This window comes from Rhinolophus sinicus, linkage group LG06 (genome assembly GCF_036562045.2).
Source record: "Rhinolophus sinicus isolate RSC01 linkage group LG06, ASM3656204v1, whole genome shotgun sequence".
NCBI lineage: Eukaryota > Metazoa > Chordata > Mammalia > Chiroptera > Rhinolophidae > Rhinolophus > Rhinolophus sinicus.
In genome coordinates, this window is record NC_133756.1 from 8,016,407 (window position 1) to 8,033,569 (window position 17,163).

General features: G+C 55.0%; 2 protein-coding genes across 11 annotated transcripts in view; one reads left to right on the top strand and one right to left on the bottom strand.

Annotated features, from left to right (window-relative positions):
* LOC141572070 (uncharacterized) lies at nucleotides 1-4,443 on the bottom strand. Of its 4 annotated transcripts, none has more exons than XM_074334283.1 (3): nucleotides 1,121-3,239; nucleotides 711-855; nucleotides 1-225 (listed from the first exon to the last, which is right to left on the bottom strand). In XM_074334283.1, the coding sequence occupies exon 1, from the start codon at nucleotides 3,237-3,239 to the stop codon at nucleotides 2,301-2,303; it is 939 nt and encodes a 312-aa protein (XP_074190384.1). In that variant the 3' UTR covers nucleotides 1-225; nucleotides 711-855; nucleotides 1,121-2,300. The 4 variants fall into 4 exon arrangements, 3 of the variants coding, with proteins under 3 accessions (XP_074190384.1, XP_074190385.1, XP_074190383.1); XM_074334284.1 differs by lacking the exon at nucleotides 1-225 and adding an exon at nucleotides 3,785-4,443 and having other exon boundaries at nucleotides 244-855; nucleotides 1,121-3,521; XR_012497112.1 differs by lacking the exons at nucleotides 1-225; nucleotides 1,121-3,239 and adding an exon at nucleotides 3,785-3,923 and having other exon boundaries at nucleotides 244-855.
* Nucleotides 2,671-17,163, top strand: part of SLC35E2B (solute carrier family 35 member E2B) — a 26,385-nt gene continuing 11,892 nt past the window's right edge. For 3 of the 7 annotated variants that reach the window (XR_012497111.1, XM_019712040.2, XM_074334281.1), the window contains exons 1-5: nucleotides 3,852-3,990; nucleotides 5,751-5,862; nucleotides 15,404-15,835; nucleotides 16,105-16,240; nucleotides 16,686-16,813. Coding sequence is in view for 6 of the 7 variants with exons in the window: in XM_019712040.2 (XP_019567599.2) it covers nucleotides 15,514-15,835; nucleotides 16,105-16,240; nucleotides 16,686-16,813 (586 nt within the window). In the remaining variant the exon portion in view is untranslated. Of the gene's footprint in view, nucleotides 2,809-3,124; nucleotides 3,259-3,851; nucleotides 3,991-5,750; nucleotides 5,863-14,431; nucleotides 14,941-15,403; nucleotides 15,836-16,104; nucleotides 16,241-16,685; nucleotides 16,814-17,163 lie in introns of those variants that run through there. The other 4 variants (XM_074334279.1, XM_019712037.2, XM_074334280.1 and 1 more) reach the window with 4 other exon arrangements.

Genomic DNA, 17,163 nt, shown 5'->3' on the forward strand with positions numbered 1-17,163 from the left:
TTTTGAGAGTTTTTGTAAGTTTGTTTTTTAAATTATTTGGTTACAAATGACTCATTGACCACCCACCCACAGCAATGATGGCTGGGTGGTCATCAAGCGTCTCAAGAGTTTTGTGCAAAGTGCAAAAATCTACCCTGTAAAACTCGTTCAGGTTGATGAAGTTGTTACTGGACAGTGAGTCCTTCTCGGCTCCATGTCCAGGCTCTTGGCGTCTCGAGCAAAGAACTGAACGAGACACAGAAATAAAGTGGTGAGAGAGCAGTATGTTAGAAGAGATAGTACATTTCAAAGAAATAGAAGTGGACCCAAGCCATAAGGGACCCGACTGATGGGACCTTCGTGGTTTTTATCTTTTTCTCTCAAATGGGCTGTTCCTTTCCTGGTGTGGGACCACCTGATTGACACTTGTGATTGACAAGAGGCTATTACATCATCTTATAAACTGCGCAGGTGGGAGTGGCTGGTTTGATCTAGTTGGGTATCTTGTACCCATTTGTTTTCAATGGAAAGGGGAAGTTTCGGACAGAGAGGGGGACAGAGAGGGGAGGTCTTCTGGGTGGTAATGCAGAGACCCATGCCTGTCTCTAACTGCCTGCCTTGTTTTCCCTTGAGAGACATGATCCCCATAAAATCTCTGGGAAGTTGAGGGACAGGAGGTCTTTTCTTCTGTATCTGCTTCCTGCTGGGCAGGAGCTTAGAGCTGTCCCTACCTCTTGGGGGATTTGTGGAACTTTTGCCCTATGTGATCTCAGATGAGAGAGGAAGGGGGTCTCAGGATCCAACTGGAAGATCGTATTGGCTTCTTTGGTTGCGACTGGCAATCTTGCTGGGTTATCCTCTGTATTCCCAAGGCCCCTGAATGAGGAAAAATAGATTTTAATTAATAAATCCGTTAGCTCTATAGAACCTGTGGCCATTCAACCAGTCATTTAGGTGGCTTCAGTTGTCCTCAAGCTGGGCCCAGAATGGGTTGGAAAGAACATTAGGCTTTAGTGATTACAATCAACAAGTATACTGGCCTGGGGGAATGTTAAAGACTATTTGGTTTCTGGGATGGCCAAGAGTTAGGTCCGGAATGGCTTGGGGGATGTTGGGAAGTCACAGGCTTTTAAGCAGTTACCTGAGAGACATTCTGTGATTCAGGCTAAGAGAAATCTTTAGTCTAGGATTCAGACACTGATCAGAAGAGTAATCAAAGCCCGGGGCTAAGGAGCTGAGAAACCAGGGAAAAGGAGACTTAAATTTTCTATAGTGAGGGAGGCTTAAGACTTTTGTAGTGAGGGAGCTCTCCCACATCAAAGTCATGGAGAGTACTGTTCGGGAATGATGAAGACACATCTCTCTGACAATCAGAAGTACGAGTGTCTGTAAACACTAATTTCACTTCTGCTTTCTTTTTATATTTTTCATTTCCAGGCCCAGGCACCTAACCAGCCCCAGGGACCCTCCCTGCCTCTCCACCAGCCAAGCTGTCTGCACATCGCAGGGAAAGCCCCCCATGCCAGCTGATTTATTTCCCTACACATACACAACTTGTCACTTGAAGGAAGCACTTAACAGCTTGTGTCTGAATCACCGGCATCACTATTCTCTGCTTTGGGGCCATTATTAAGTAAAATAAGGGCAACTCAAACTAAAGCTCTGCGATACCCAACAGTCGATTTGATACCAGTCCATCTGATAACAGACAGCTATTGAGTGAGCGAGGAGCTTGGACGAGCTTGGACACATCAGACAAAGGGATGATTCACGTGCCCTACTGGACAGAACAGGGCCTCAGGAGATTTCATTACTGCTCAAAACAGTGTGTAATTTAAAACCTAGGAACTGCTTATTTCTGGAATATTCCATTTAATATGATAAAGACGAGCTGGCACTTTAAGGAAACTGATCAGGCTGCAAGGTCTCTGAGGAGGAGCTGAGCTCATGGAAGTTGCTGAGCCCACCTGGTCCAACCCGATGATCCTCACTTCATTTTCATAAAACTCGATTGTTCTAACTTCTTGTCTCCCTGCCTTAAATACCCTCCATCTTAGCACAAAAACCAGAATGTGCACGTGGTGGGCCGATTCTGCACGTGCTGGGTTGCAGCCCTTTTTCCAGAATAAATCCTTTTTGGTAATGGAATACCTAGTTGATAATTGTTCAGTCAACAAATATTTTATGGCTGCGATTGACTGCGGGTAACTGGAACCGTGGACAGTGAAACCGCAGCTAAGGGGGGACGACGGTCGGCCTATTTGGGCTGGATTTGCTGTCCCTTGAAAGCATGAAAGCAAAACTCAGCAGTGCCTCGGGGATTAGAGGCAGACGCTTCTGCCTATTGGCCTGACCCCGGGATGGTGGTACGTTCTGGAGGGTGCCAAGGGGACAACCGTAGTGGGGCGCCATCTCAGCACCCCCACCCCCGCCTGGGCCGCGGTGGTACAGTCCGGACCGTGACAACGGGCCACCCCCCGCCCGGGCCGCAGTGGTACGGTCCGGACTTTGACCACGGGCGGCCGCGGGGGCGCCGACGTCCAGCAGCACCACCCCCGCCCGGGCCGCAGTGGTGCGGTCCGGACCCGGACTGGAGCGGCCGTTGGGGTGTGGAGCCCGGCAGCGCGTCCCTGCCCCTGGCTCCAGGGCGTGGGCGGGAAGCCCAGGTCGCCAGGGCGCTGAGGAGCAGGTCCCGCGTGCGGGTGGAGAGCCGCCGTGGGCTTCCGGCGCGGCGCTTCCGGGCCGGATGCGAGCACTTCCGGCTGCGGCTCCCAGGCCCCCAGGCCGGGCCCGCGCGGAGCTGGGCAGAGGGACGTTGGCCGCCCCACGGTGAGGCGCTGTCCGCCCAACCCCGCCGCCTTCTTTGCAGAGGAAGCGGCCGTCCAGGGCCCCACTCCGGTCGGAGGGTCAGCCTGGGGCCTTTTGGCGTTCGCGATGCGGCCCCTTCCACGCCACAGCGTCGCGGATTCCGCCCCGGGCTCGCCTCCGCCGGCGCGGCGGCCCTGTTTGTTTCCGTCCCACCTTAAGTGCCGCGCGCCCTTAAGGCCCCGACGTGGGGCGGGGGCGCCTCTGGTTACGGAGGCGCCCCCCACCGCCCCGCCCGGAGTCCCGCGCCCGCTGCCCAGACCGGCCGGTGGGGCGGGGGGCCCGGAGTGCGCGCCCCGGGAGCGAGAGCGAGCGGCCGGGCCGCCATCGAGGCCCTCAGGCAGAGGCCCAGGCGTCTCCCCCGATGCGCGCGGAGGTCGCGCACTGGCTGTCATTCCGCGGCCCCTCCGAGCGGTGGGTGGCGGGGCCCCCGAGGTGCCGCCGCGGAGCCTCCCTGTGTTGCGCGCTCAGGGCGGAGGCATCTTCCCTCGAGGGCACGGCCTCGGCGCGGAGGTCTTCCGGCCCGGCCGCGCTTTCCGGGGGCGATGGCGCCTCCGGGGCGTGGGGATGCCGCTCTGGCCCCTGGAAGACGCCCGAGTCCAATCGCTCCCTGGCTCCCCTCGGGAGCAGAGTCGGTGATGCGTCCAGTGTGGGTCGTTTCTGTGAGGGTGGGTGACCTATTGACGCGGAGAACGCTGAATAAAGCGGTTGCCTCCCGTGGTCGCCCATCGCCATCGGGACCAAAAGCCACTGCGCTGGCGCGTGCCCAGCCACGGCCCCCCGGACTCCATCCTGTCCCCGCGTACGGGGCGGCCCACCCCCGCGCCCTGCCCTCGCCGTGACCCTGTCCTCCCGAGGTGTCCCCTCCCAGAGGCCCTCGACGCTGAAGCCGGCTCGCCCTTGGTTCTCCATCACGCCCCGTCCCGCCCTTTTCGTGTACCTTTCACCTTATGGAATGGCCGTCCCACCTTTAGCACCCGCCTCGCAGGCGCCGGCCGCGTGGGCCACCGGGCGCTAGTCCGTTTGGATGAGAGAGACCTCGGCTCTGGACGCGGAAGGCGCGCTGCGGGGTCGGGTGGCGCCAGCCTTCCGCTCCGCGCTCGGTCCCCTCTGAGGCCCGCGGGCCGCGCAGTGCGGGACATACAGGTAGGGCCGGGCGGGGGCGCCGGGGATCGGGGTACCCGGGAACGGGCGGGTCACGGTCTCGGGGGTTATTGCTTTCTAAACCGCGGCACTCAGGACCCTTCGAGGTGGGCACGGCCCTGGGGTGGTGCAACCGTCCGCGAAAGAACCAGGTGAAGACTTCCGCTCCAGAGCCAAAGGGCATGATCGCCCACGAATTCATTGCAGTTTCTGCCCAGGATTCTGTAAAACGGGGAATTAAAGAATGGCTGCCGCCCTGCCAGATACTGGTTCTAGCGGACCTTGGTTTCTTGCTGAGTTGGGTGGGGTGATTCCCAGGCAGGCCCAGAGCAGAGCTGCACTCCGGTCATCGGTGACGACCTTCACTGGTTCTGGGCCTGTGGCTGTCCAGGCAATCCCCCGCCGTACTCGGGCTCTGACGGCTTTCAGCACTTGGCTCTCCACGGCCGTGGCAAATAAAAACCCTTCCATTTAGAGGCGGAGTCTCTGTTTAGTGGCTTTTTAACCTTGTTTTTTTTTTTTTTAAATGGAGTGCTGTACTTCACTGAAAGTATTTAAACTTGCAAGTAAAGTTTTAAAGCAGAATGAAACCGTCAGCATTAAAAGCGACATTAAGAGGGCATTGGAAGGCTTTTACATTAAAGAAACCCATTTTCAGTGCAGACAAATTAGAAATTGGAGAGAAGCAAAAAACCCAAATTTTAATGGATCCATGATTTCACTCCCTAGTGACCACAGTTGGTGACTTGTGTATGTTCTGAACCATTTGTACATTTTAAATCGGAGCATAATGTACAAGGTTTTGTAACTCTGTTGTCACTTAATCTATGACAAATACATTTTTTGTTAAAGCTCATAGGGCACCATGCCAGAGTTTCTTACAAATCCCTCAGTGGACCCTTGGATGTTGTCCAGTTTCTCAGGCTTAAAAACAAAGCAGAATGTCCTATGTACAACATGGACCTTTGTCAGATTGTTTCTTTCGGAATTCCCAGAGGTGGGATTTCTGAACTGCAGTGGGTAACATCTAGGCTTCCAGTACGTTTTATCTAAGATGCCCGCTAACAGTTGTAAGCAATCTAATTGCTCATCAGGCATCTGAGAACATGTGCAGTTCCTTGCCCTAGAACTGACGTTCTTAACCTCAGGCGGAGGACTGAGCACTAGGACCTGCACCGTTGGATGGGGAAATGGCCCTCCAGCTGAACTTGCCTCCGGTGATGAGTGTCTCAGTTGCACTAGCAGCCGTGCTGGCTTTGTCTGGGGTTTAGTGTTTAGAGCCTAGACGCCTTCCCAGCCGGTCCTGAGCCCCTCCCTGCAAGGTTGTGGGGAGGCTGGGCCCCCTTGAGGCCACGTTATGCGGTGTAGCACTCAAATGTAAAAATGTCACACATTTGTCTTGCAATGTGTCACCACATTTCAGTACACCGGGTTTCCTGTTGGTCTTACATTCTTCTGAGGATGGCTCCAGGCAGGACAAAAGATAAAAGCCAACCCCTGGCCTCGCAAATGTGGCTTATTAGCCATCCATTCTGTGCTGGGCCGCAAGGGTGATGGTTTAGTTGTTTATGCCATCATCCAAGAGGGAGAGAATTTAGACTTTTCTAACCAGGCACCTGGCAGGTAGCCAGTGTTCCCGTGCCCCACATCCAGCCCTCTCTGTCCCATTGCCAGGCAGAGACTCAGGTAAGGTCGGCTATTGGCTCTTAAAAAGTCAATATTTCCTAGTCAGATTAGGGCCGCTGACCTTCAGTCTCTTGCAGGACCAGAATTGCTTCTTACTGAAAGCAACTTGAATCACGTGGGCTGAGAAAGAACTGGCTGTGGAATGAGCTGGAGCCCAGGAAGGCAGTTGTGATTCTGGCCAGGACCTTGGTGAGTAGGACCCTCTGAGCTCAGGACCAGCTGACCCCCACCTCCTCCCTGTGATGCCCAGCACAGCCTCTAAGGGTCTTCATTGCATCCCAGACTGGGTGTTCTGTTCATCATTTAAGCTCCAGGCTAATTACCTATGCTAAACGTTGATTTCATTCGATCAACCATCCATGCTGAGAAGACCTGTTTTGTGTATTCCTGTTTGTTATTTATTTTTACTGCTGTCCAGTGTTGGATTGTGAGAAAATCCCAGTTTATGTGCTCTCTCTCCTGTCGGGAGACAGCTGGGTCTCCCCATTTGTGATGATTGGTTCTTTGGACATTGCAGCATGCGTCTTCAGTGCACACGAACGGGACTTTCGGGGGGAAATTCTCTAGGATGGAATTGTGGTTTTGTAAGGGTATACAGATGTTTACCTTTTGTCAACCTTAAAAATGAAATAGCCAGTTATTTTACCAGCAAAATGAGTTTATTCGGGAATCGCAGAGGAATTGTAATTCAGGACATGCAGACAATGGTGAACCACAGGCACGCCAGGAGAACAATGGGAAGGGGTCCTGGTACAGAGGAAAGGAGGACGTTGGGAGGGGCTATTTTGAATGACAGATAATTGGAGGAGAGGGAGGGTTTGGGTTGTAGTGGCTTTTCGTCAGCTGAGCAGCTGTGGCTTCTCATTGGCTGGGTTGTTGCTGGGTGAGGAGAAAACCTCCTGCTGGGATGTGTAAAGTAAGCTGGGAGGGTGGTGTGTGTGTGTCAGAGCGTCCCCTTCAGGCTTTCCGACTTCATTTGGTGAGGTTTTTTAAATTCATTTTCACATTTCCAAGATCAAGCCAAATTGCTTGTAAAAGTGCTTTTACAGGTAGACACTCCCATTAGCGATGTATCCAGAGAGCTATCCAGCTACCCTTGGCACTGTCAGACCTCCAGTTTTTGCCACTGCGGAGGCGTAAAATGTCACTGCACTGTGGTTTACTTTCTTTTCCCCTGACTGTTAATGAGGCTGAGTGTCTGCGGTCGGCATCCTCTAAGATGACACCATGATCCTGCCTGCAGGAGGTCACCACCTATGTAATCTGCTTCACTTGAAGGCGGGCTGAACCCTCGCACTGACTTCTAATGGATGCCATATAGCAGACGTGGGGGGAGGCAACTCCTGAGATGAGGTTGCAGAAAGACTCTCCTCCTTCTTGGATGCTGATGCCTTGGCCCCCTCACACTGACGAATGCCAGGTGCCAGGTTGTGAGTGGCCCTGCAGAGAGGCCCATGTCGGGCAAGGGACTGAGGGACGCCCTCCACTGACACCAACAAGGCACCGAGTAATGAATAACAACAACCATGTGACTGAGCCTCGCAGGTCCTCCAGCCCCGTGGAGCCTTCAGATGAGGTCTCAGCCCCTGCCGCTGTCAGGAGCGTGACTTCCTGAGAGACCCTGAGCCAGGTCCACCCAGCAGAGTCGCTCCCTGACTCCTGACCCTCAGAAACTAGGATGGTGAATGTTTTTTGTTTTCAGCTGCCAAGTATGGAGTAATTTGTTACATATATGGCAGTAGATAGTTGAAACCCCTCCGTGTGCTTATTGGCCATTTAGAAATCCTTTTGTGGCATGTGTGTTCAACTACAATGTACTCTCTATCGAATTGTAGGAATTGTTTATATGTTCTTAATAGTAATCCTTCGTCATGTTGTAACTGTCTTCTCCCCGAATGTCACTTGTCATTTGACTTTGTGATGTATTGTGATGAAACAAAAGGTCTTAATTTAGCCAGTGTAGTCTGTTTTGTTATGTTTTGTTTTCTCTCTCTCTCTCTTTGGTTGTCAAATGATCCCTCATTGAGATACACTCTTTTGTAGTCTTAAGTAGCTGGGCATCCTACTGCACCACTGGTGATGTCACCTGTGGTGTCATGAGGGTGGCAGCCATCAGCTTTGCAGCCCACTGACTGGGCAGTGCCCAAGATGTCTTTAATGGTCCCAGAGAGTTCTCTAGCTAAAGATCGGTGCCGCATCTGTCAGGCAGTGTTGACAATCTCATAAGAAGTGGTATTTCCACTGCGCTTACTGTTTTTTGCTTCTTTCTGTCTCTTGGCGGTTCTCTGAGGGCTTTGATGATCAGAAGCAGAGGCAGAAGTTACCAGCTCAATCTGGGCCTATCTGTACTGAATCGTCAGTTTCACTGTCATCCTCAGACCCTTCCAATCACCAGTTGCTTTAGTGATGTCGTCACCAACCTGTTTGAGACAGACTCAGGGGGCCTCTGTCCATCCATCCATCTATACATACATCTATCCATCCTCCATCCATCCACTCATCTATACAACCTCCATCCATCCATCTTCCAGCCATCCATCCTCCACCATCCATCATCCATCATCCATCCTTCATCCATGCATTCATGAACCCACCATCCATCCTCCATCCATTCTCCATCATCCATCCAAACCCGTGGGCTCTGACACCAGATACCTCCATTCAGTCTAACACCACAGACTCTTTCTACACTTTCTATATTCTCACTGTCTTCACCAACAGTAGAAATCTCACTCCAGTTATCTACAATATACTTACTTATTTGCTCAATCCTAACCCAGTAAAAAAGCCTATCACTTAGAGTTCAGTATTGTTTAGAGTTCATTCCGTCTTTACTCTAAACATGTAAATTCTAAGCATTATGTTCAGAAGTTACTTGGGTTGGTTCTTTTCTTCAGTGTGACTGTTGCTCATTGGATCTGTGGTTTGGGTCATATAATTCTGTCTTAGTTCATATATTGCATTTTGGAGGTATTTGTTTCCAGAGATTTGGTTGATTTAACTATTTTTGTTTTTGAAGCATGTGCAACATTGACTTGGTTCCAGAGTCACCACTGTTTAATGACATGCATCTGGGAACTGTCTGCAGCCTCCCGCCTTCTCCCGCCCCTCCCCTTGCCACAGTCTCCCTGTCTTGCCCCAGCCCACCCTGTATTTCTGTCCTCAGTGCACTTTTCATACTGCTGAGTTGTGGGTGACATGTACTTTCTGCCTGGATGTGCCAAGATCTTGCCTTTGATCTTCTGTGGCTTCATCATAATGTGTCTTCCAGTGGGTTTCTTTTTATTTATTCTACTTAGGATTTGTTATGATTCCAAAACTCATAATTCTATCAGTTCCTAAAATGTTGCCTTCTCTACCTCCTCACACAGCCTGTCTTCTCTGCTTTTCCCTGCTGGATCTTTTATTCTCATGATTACCTCCATACTTTGGTTTATGTCTCTAATATTTTAATTCTATGTCTCTATGCTGCGTTCTAGATAATTCCCTCGGGTGTTTTTTTCAGCTCTATCTTTTCTGTTTAACCTGTCAGTTGAGTTGTTTTTCAGTTAAAACTTTTTCAAACGTTTTGTTTTGAGAAACTTTTAGCCTTACAAAAAAAGGTGCAAAAAGGGTTTACGTGTAAAGTACTGCCTTTCCCAGCTTCCCCGAGTTACATAATCTTACGGTGACCTAAACTGGGAAATTAACATCGACGCAACACTCTTACTGACCTACAGACCGTATTCGGCTTTGGCCCCTGTCCCATTTGAGTCCCTGTTCTGGTCTGTGGTCCCGTCTGGGTCCCGTGTCTCCTCCAACCCTGACCTCAGTGACCTGCACTCTTTTGGATTTGTCTGACATTTCTCACGATCAGACTGGCGGTCGTGCATCTGCGGCAGGAAAACCGCAGCAGTGACAAGCTCTTCCCAGTGCATCTGATCAGGGGGATTATGACATCTGTCCCATGTCCGCTGCTTTCTCCCTTGATGTCTTGGTTAAAGTGATGTCTCCTGGGCAAAGTCAGGCTTTTCCCTTTGTAATCAGGTGACACTTGTAGAGAAGTAGTTTGACTGCACAGGTGCATCGCTGGGTTTTTCAGCAGTTGTGTTTCATCTTTGGATGCCCCACCTTGCGTCCCTGACGTTTCTGTGGCTTGCGTGTATCACACTGTGTCCTGTGCATCTCAGAGCTTTAGCACCTGCCATCCTCGGCTCTGTCTGTCACTCCCTGGGCAGCTGCTCCTCCCCCACTGGCCACCTCGAAGTGGGGTCATCTTTGACCCTCATCCCCTGATCTTTGTCTGCGAAGGTCCTCAGGCCTGAATTGCTGGAGGACCGGCAATTTTCTCCAGAGTGGGTGGCTGGGGCCCGCTGCTGGTGCCACTGCAGCCTCTGTGCAGCCGCTCGGAACAGGAGCCCACATCCTCCTGGTTGCTCCAGGCTCACTCACTGTCTGCCACCTCGAGCTCCCCGTCTGCTTGTTGGGGGGTCCTCAGAGCCCCCCATGTCTCATCCCAGCCCTGGTTAGAACTTCCTGGGAGCTCGTCAGCCCCTGATGAGTCTGGCCTCTGTTGTCCTGCCGTGATTTCCAGGGCCCTTTGTGGTTGTTTGTAAATAGCATCTCCCAGGGGCTCAGACCTGCTTTCCTCCTCCTGGCTTCCTTTCTCTGCTTTCCTGTCTTTGTTCACCTCCTGGTGGGCACTGGAGGCTGCTTGGCTGCGTTCTCTGTCAGGGCCTCTTCCTGTGGCCCCCATTTCCCTACTCAAGCTCTGCCCTTTGCCTGTCGAATTCCCCAGAGATGATTCTTCTGGTCTCCTGCCTGGAGGGGCGCAGCCTGGCCGCCTCTCATCCCTGCCGGCTCTCGGCTGCGGGTCTCCATATCCAGCAGTGTTTCCTCCAGTGTTCCTCCCCCCACATGCCCTGGGAGCCTCTGCAGGGTCTAAAGTGTCCTCAGCTCTCCGGCTTTGCCGTCCATCCTTCTCCTCTCTTCCCCACCTATGGTTTAGTATCTTGACAGGAAGGAGAGGATGTGGCCAACATCTTCTTTCATTTTTTAAGACGTTCGGGGCCCTCACTGGGACTCCAGAGGCACTTGGATGCAAAATGGAAGCCATGTGACTTGGGGCTCCTGTCCCCTCAGCTGCTGGGGACCAGCAGTCACCATGGCTGGACGCGGTGACCAATGGGGCCAGCCCATCCCTACACGCGGCCTTTCTCTCAGTTGTCACATCGTCCCTGGGCCGGGTGGGCTGTTTGTGGAGATTCAAGTGTTGTGAAAAGATTGTGACAGGAAGGTGAATGTCTATCCTGAGCTCACTGGGCCCTGCTCTGGATGCGGGTGGACGGCCACGTTGGTCACTGCGTGTAGAGAAGGGTACATTCCGCCCACTGACAGAGCTCCAGCCATCATGGCTGTGGTCGTCGAGGCCACGGGGTTCAGGGGAAGCGCTCACTGAGAAATGGCTTCCGGGGGCCGACCCGGTGGTTGAGGCGGTTAGAGCTCCGTGCTCCTAACTCCGAAGGCTGCCGGTTCAATTGCCACGTGGACCAGTGGGCTCTCAACCACAAGGTTGCCAGTTCAATTCCTCGAGTCCCACAAGGGATGGTGGGCAGCGCCCCCTGCAACTAAGATTGAACAAGGCACCTTGAGCTGAGCTGCTTCCCAGATGGCTCAGTTGGTTGGAGTGCATCCTCTCAACCACAAGGTTGCCGGTTCGACTCCCGCAAGGGATGGTGGGCTGCGCCCCCTGCAACTAACAATGGCAACTGGACCTGGAGCTGAGCTGCGCCCTCCACAACTAAGATTGAAAGGACAACAACTTGACTTGGAAAAAGTCCTGGAAGTACACACTGTTCCCCAATAAAGTCCTGTTCCCCTTCCCCCCCAAAAAAAAAAGAGATAAAAAAAAGAAATGGCTTCGGGGCAAGGGGAGGGCGGCAAGGGGAGGGCAGGCGATTAGACCTGCGGGAGACAGTGCCAGCTGCCCCGCCCCACTCCCCCTCCACCAGGACAGCTGGTCCGGGGAAACCGGATCCACAGTAACAGCAGCAGTCTGGCTCTGACAGCTCTGAACAGGCAGCGGTCACGGATGCCGGGCCCCGGCAGCTTGAGGACGGCCACGAGGACCTGGTGGTACCGTTTCTGAGGGTAGACGGACGTTTCTCCGTGTGTGAACCTTGAGCTGGTGGGACTGTGGGAAATGACAGGATGCCTGTCCACGTGCGTACCGTGGACTTTGCAAAGGTCCTCATCCTGCCCCTGTTCGCTGTTCTTCACTTGTTTACAGAGCTTTCTCACTTGTGTTTCTAAGCAGCCTGTAGTGTTTGGGCGCACTCGGCAGCGTTTTGTGGGGCCAGACTGTTCCTTCTGCCACTCCGTCGTGTCACTGAGCTCTGATGCTGTGTGCCTGAGCTGCCGGCACGTGCGCAGTAGGCGGCATTCCCAAACACACTTGCTGTTTTCCTGTTGATAGAATTTGGGTTGTGTTGGCTATCACTGAAAAATGCTGCATTAAAGCCGCCCGAGACTGGACTTGGTGAGGATTTGCAGGGCTTCCACCCCGGGACCGGTGGCCGGTACTGAGGTCGGCCTCTGCCCAGCACTTGGTTGATTTTCTCTTCTTTCCTTGTTCCCTGTCACTTGCAGTGACTTGTAAAGGTCACATCCTGAGCATTTCAATCTGGAATGGGTGTTTTCAGCCTGGGGACAGTGACCGTGGCCGTTCCGTGGGTGGCCCGGTGTCCTGGCTCTCTGCGTGGCCGCGCTGGAGAAGCTAGAATACTCTGATGTACAGGCAGCACGCGAGTGCCTGAGCTCACCAGCTCTGTCTGCTTGCGTCTTGGTGTCAGCACACGCAGCCAGCACTGGGGACCTGGGCACCGAGCTGGCACAAGGCTGGGAGGTACTGGGGGTTTGCTTCTGCTTCCTTCTGTGGCCTTGCCTGCGGCGAGGATGGGCCACAGCTTTCACGGCCTTGGGAGCAGAGGGGCAGGAGAGCGGGAGCCGGGAGGTTGGGTCCCCAAACTGAGCGTGAGAACACAGGGCGCCTGAGGGCAGAGCAGAGCCACTGCCAGTGCAGCCCCAACAGAAATGCGTGAACAGACCGTAGCGCGTGCTGGGGCAGTCGGCAGAGTGGGACTTGTCTGGATGTTTATCCGTGAGACTTTTGTCTAGCGAGGAGATGGAGAGACTGTGGCCGTCTAGAACCCCGTGATAGGTCTTTGTTTAGAGAGAACACAGGAAAACAGAGAACATGTGCCCTATCACACGGTGATTTCTTGTCCCTTAAACCTCTGACCTGAGCAAATGTGACCAGGGCATGTTGGGTCCCTGTTCACGGCACCCATGGTCACTGGGCTTCTTGGTGGGAGTGACGTCATCAACCTTGGCGAGAGGGGCAGCCCCGTGGCTGCTGGATGTTGTGAGATTCTCAGATGAAAACCAGGGGGAGAAGGGAGGTGCTCGGCCACCTGTGAGCTGGAAATGCGCATGTTTGAATCAGAGCTTCGTTTTGTGATGTGATGGAGGGCGATTGGATTGTCCCCTGGCCTGCCACTTGAGCTTTGTTCTGTGTTCTTTGCCGATCCCGAGGTGGCTCCCTTAACACTAGCTCCTGACTCTGCGATGAAGCTCGGAATTGGAAGCTCAGTGATGGCTGTAGGACACAGGTGACACATGCCTGACAGGGCCCCCGAAGAGAGAGAGGGGCCTCAAAATTAGGATCTGGCCTGAGGGAGGCTTTCCTGAGAAGGCCGGGCCGTGGGAGGTGGCCGTGCTGTCCTGTTGGGAGGGGGCAGGCAGGCGTGTGGCTGGTGGGCAGAGAGCTGCTGCTGCAGGCCCACAGCCAGATTGCTGGGTGATCCCTGCAGGAAAGAGCCCAGGAGGCACAGCCGGGCCAGGCCCTGGGTGGGCTGCTCGCTCTCCATGCACCTAAGCAGTGGGTTTGGTTCCTGCATTTGACCTCCACATGCCACCAGGCCAATTCCCACAGGGGACAGGGGAGGTAGAGCACAGACCTCACTCCCATCTCAGGGTGGGGCGTCCTGGCTGCAGGGGGCTCGGAGCCCGTGGAGGCTCAGCTCTCAGCTCACCGTCACTGCGAACAAAACAGTGCGCTTGGACTGGTGAAGAGGAAGAAGGAAGGGCACTGAATGGAGACCTGGCCTGTCAGGGCCTACGGGGTTGAAGAGCTCGTGGTTATCCCTTGGGCAGTGGCATGTCCCCGTCACGGTCTGGGGTGCATTTTGGGGGGCTGCCCTGGGGTTGAGGCTCAGGGTGCACATGGTGGATGGGGAGAGATGAGGGTGCTGTTGGGAGCTGATGGCGCTGAGCTAGTGGTGTGATGGGGCAGACCGGCCGCGGGGAGCTAGGGAAGGCGGGAAGGGGCTCCCAGCACCTCTGGTGCTGCCCAGGCTGAGCAGGGGGGCCAGGCCAGGTGTGGTGGCACCAGTTCAGTCTGTGTCAGGCTGCCTGAGGGGCCGCTGAGCACTCGCAGGTGGAGGGCACAAGCAGTGGTGGCCACCTGAGCTCCAAGGACCATTCGGGTGGCAGCCAGCTGGACACTCAACGCATCCACTGCGCACATGCACATGTGAGGGATGAAATATAATGGGCATCACTTCAGATGCGTGGCTGAGCTCCCCCAAAGGAAAGGAAACCCCAGATGCCACACACTGAAGGACCCGGGATCTGAGCAGTCGCTGTCGGAGGCTGGGGGGGGTCCGAGGGGGGCCCGGGGACTCAGGTGTGGGGTCACTGGGAAGGTAGGGTGGGCAGTGGTGTGGGAGAAACTGCTGCTGGCGAAGCCCTAGATCGCTTGACATGTGGGCACAGGCCGAACTACAGCCGCGGGACGTGGGGTGCTGCAGGGTTTGTCTGGAAAGCAGCGTGAAGTTGGTCCCGGCCGGTGGCGGCCCTCAGCCCTGGCAGGCGTTCCCTCGGCCCCTGTGCGGCTGCACGCCAGCGTCTGCAGAGGTGATCACAGTGTACCAGGAACTGCCCGGGGCCACTCAGCCAACATGAGGGGTCAGGTTCCACCGCGGATGTGACCTACGAGACCGCAGTCAGCAGCATCGAGAAGGAATGGGAAGCCAAGGAAAGAGCAAGATGCTGAGAGAAAAACAGGCCAGTTTGAAATGGAACCAAACAAAACATCCATGAGTGGAAAATCCGGTGGCTGAAATGTAAAGCCCGGTGGGTGGAGTAAGAACTCAGCGTGTCTGCCAGCAGCAAGTCGGTCCTCACGCAAAGAACAACTCCAGACTGGATAACAGGTCTCCAGCCTGGGTGAGCCAGCAGGTGTGACACGTGACAGGACCAAGTCCATGAAGGGACAGGCCCAGGGTGTGGCGCCATGGCTAGTCCCAGAGCAGATGGCAGGTGCAGAGCAGTGAAAGCTCCAGGCACCAGGCAGCAAAGACCCCTGGTCTAGGCCGAGCTGACCTGCTGGCTGTAGGAGGAGCAGCCTGGCGGGGTCTCCAAGACTGGGGGCTAGGGGTCCTAGAGCGACGACAGGGGCCTCTGGATCCCACCTTAGCAGCCGGTGGACGGGGCACTGAGGCCAGGCCTGCGTGGGGTTTCGTTCTGGACAGACGGCCAGAGCTGGTGGGGACTCAGGGGTCAGCACGCGTTTTCAGGGCAGCGGCCAACACGCGCACTGATAGGCCACAATTCCACATTTGCATTTCCAGTTATTTTAAGGGCATTAAAGGTTGCGTGAGCAATATGTTTCCTTTTTTTTCTGTTACAGCTGCACCCCTGCTCTTAGCAGGACGCCATGCCAACAGGTCCCAGTGTCTGTCCTGCCACCTGAGGGCGGCGTGGCCATGCTGGCGCGTCTTGCAGACGAGAACGGGCACCATGTCGGCCGCAGCAAAACCCCAGACCCCGGCAGAGCCGGCCCCAGGCCCCGAGGAGCCGCCCCGGGGAAAGGCGCTCCTTGGCTGGGGCTCTCTGTTCGGCCACCGACGTGAGAAGATTGTTTCCACCAGTAGTGATAGCACCCCTGGGGAGCGCGTGCTAACTGTCACCATCACCGAGACCACTGTCATCGAGTCGGACCTGGGAGTGTGGAGCTCGAGGGCTCTGCTCTACCTCACGCTTTGGTTTTTCCTCAGCTTCTGCACCCTTTTCCTCAACAAGTACATCCTGTCCCTGCTGGAGGGCGAGCCCAGCATGCTAGGTAAGCCAGGACCTCCCAGGTGAGGCCGGAGGTGGGGTGTGATCTCCCAGGTGAGGGGGACCACCTTCCTGTGGAGGGCCGGTCGGGCCTCTGTGCTCGGGAGTCAGAGCTTTCCCTGTGGTCAGTATCAGGAAGAGCCAGCAGCCCGGGAGGGAGGAGGGTAGCTGAGGGGACATGTAATTGTGCCCTGGGCTATGTTCCAGTGTGTGGTCTGCTGTGCTTGAGGCAGGAAGTAATCCCTGCCCGGTTGGCCCCGCCTCCATCCTCAGGTGCTGTGCAGATGTTGTCCACCACATTTATTGGGTGCCTGAAAATATTTGTTCCATGCTGCTTGTATCAGCACAAAACCCGGCTTTCTTACCCACCCAACTTCATCATGACCATGCTCTTCGTGGGCCTGATGAGGTAAGGAGGCCACTTCTCGCTTGTGTGTCTGACTCAGTGTATCAACTGCCTTTCCCATCACCTAGTGGGCAGTCGGCTGGCTGATGTCATGATTAGGTTTTCAATGCAAACTTTATAAGGGCTGTTGAGATCTGGGGACAACAAATGTGTTTGGTTTATGGACCTTAGTGCCACACCCATTTGATCAGACTCCTCTAGAACAGCCATAAGATGAATTTGATAATGATTTGAGTGTAATCAGCCTCCTCCTCCCTGGGGCTGACGCTCTGGCGACACTGTCCCAGCTGAAGCCCTTGTAGGTGGGCTGGCCAATTCCTGGAGGGCCGGACCTAAGACGTCACAGGAGGGAGGGGGCGTCAGTGTGCCCACCGGCTTGGGCTGACTCCTCGGAGGATAGCTGCAAATGCCCTGATGCACACTGACGGTCCTTTGGGCTTATTTCTAGGTTTGCAACAGTGGTCTTGGGTCTGGTCAGCCTGAAGAACGTGGCGGTTTCATTTGCAGAGACGGTGAAGAGCTCCGCCCCCATTTTCACTGTGATCATGTCCCGGCTCATCCTGGGGGAGTACACGGGTGAGCGCTCCTCCTCTGGGTCCCCGGGTCACTTCTGCCCTCCGCCTGCCCTCCTGCCTGCCCTCCGCCTGCCCTCCTGCCTGCCCTCCTGCCTGCCCTCCTGCCTGCCCTCCTGCCTGCCCTCCGCCTGCCCTCCACCTGCCCTCCCTCCTGCCTGCCCTCCGCCTGCCCTCCTGCCTGCCCTCCTCCTGCCCTCCGCCTGCCCTCCTGCCTGCCCTCCTGCCTGCCCTCCTCCTGCCCTCCGCCTGCCCTCCCTCCTGCCTGCCCTCCTGCCTGCCCTCCTCCTGCCCTCCTCCTGCCCTCCTGCCTGCCCTCCTGCCTGCCCTCTGCCTGCCCTCCGCCTGCCCTCC

Coding starts and splice junctions, on each gene's coding strand:
- LOC141572070 (XM_074334283.1), bottom strand. CDS start 3,239: ATGACAGCCAGTGCGCGACCTCCGCGCGCATCGGGGGAGACGCCTGGG.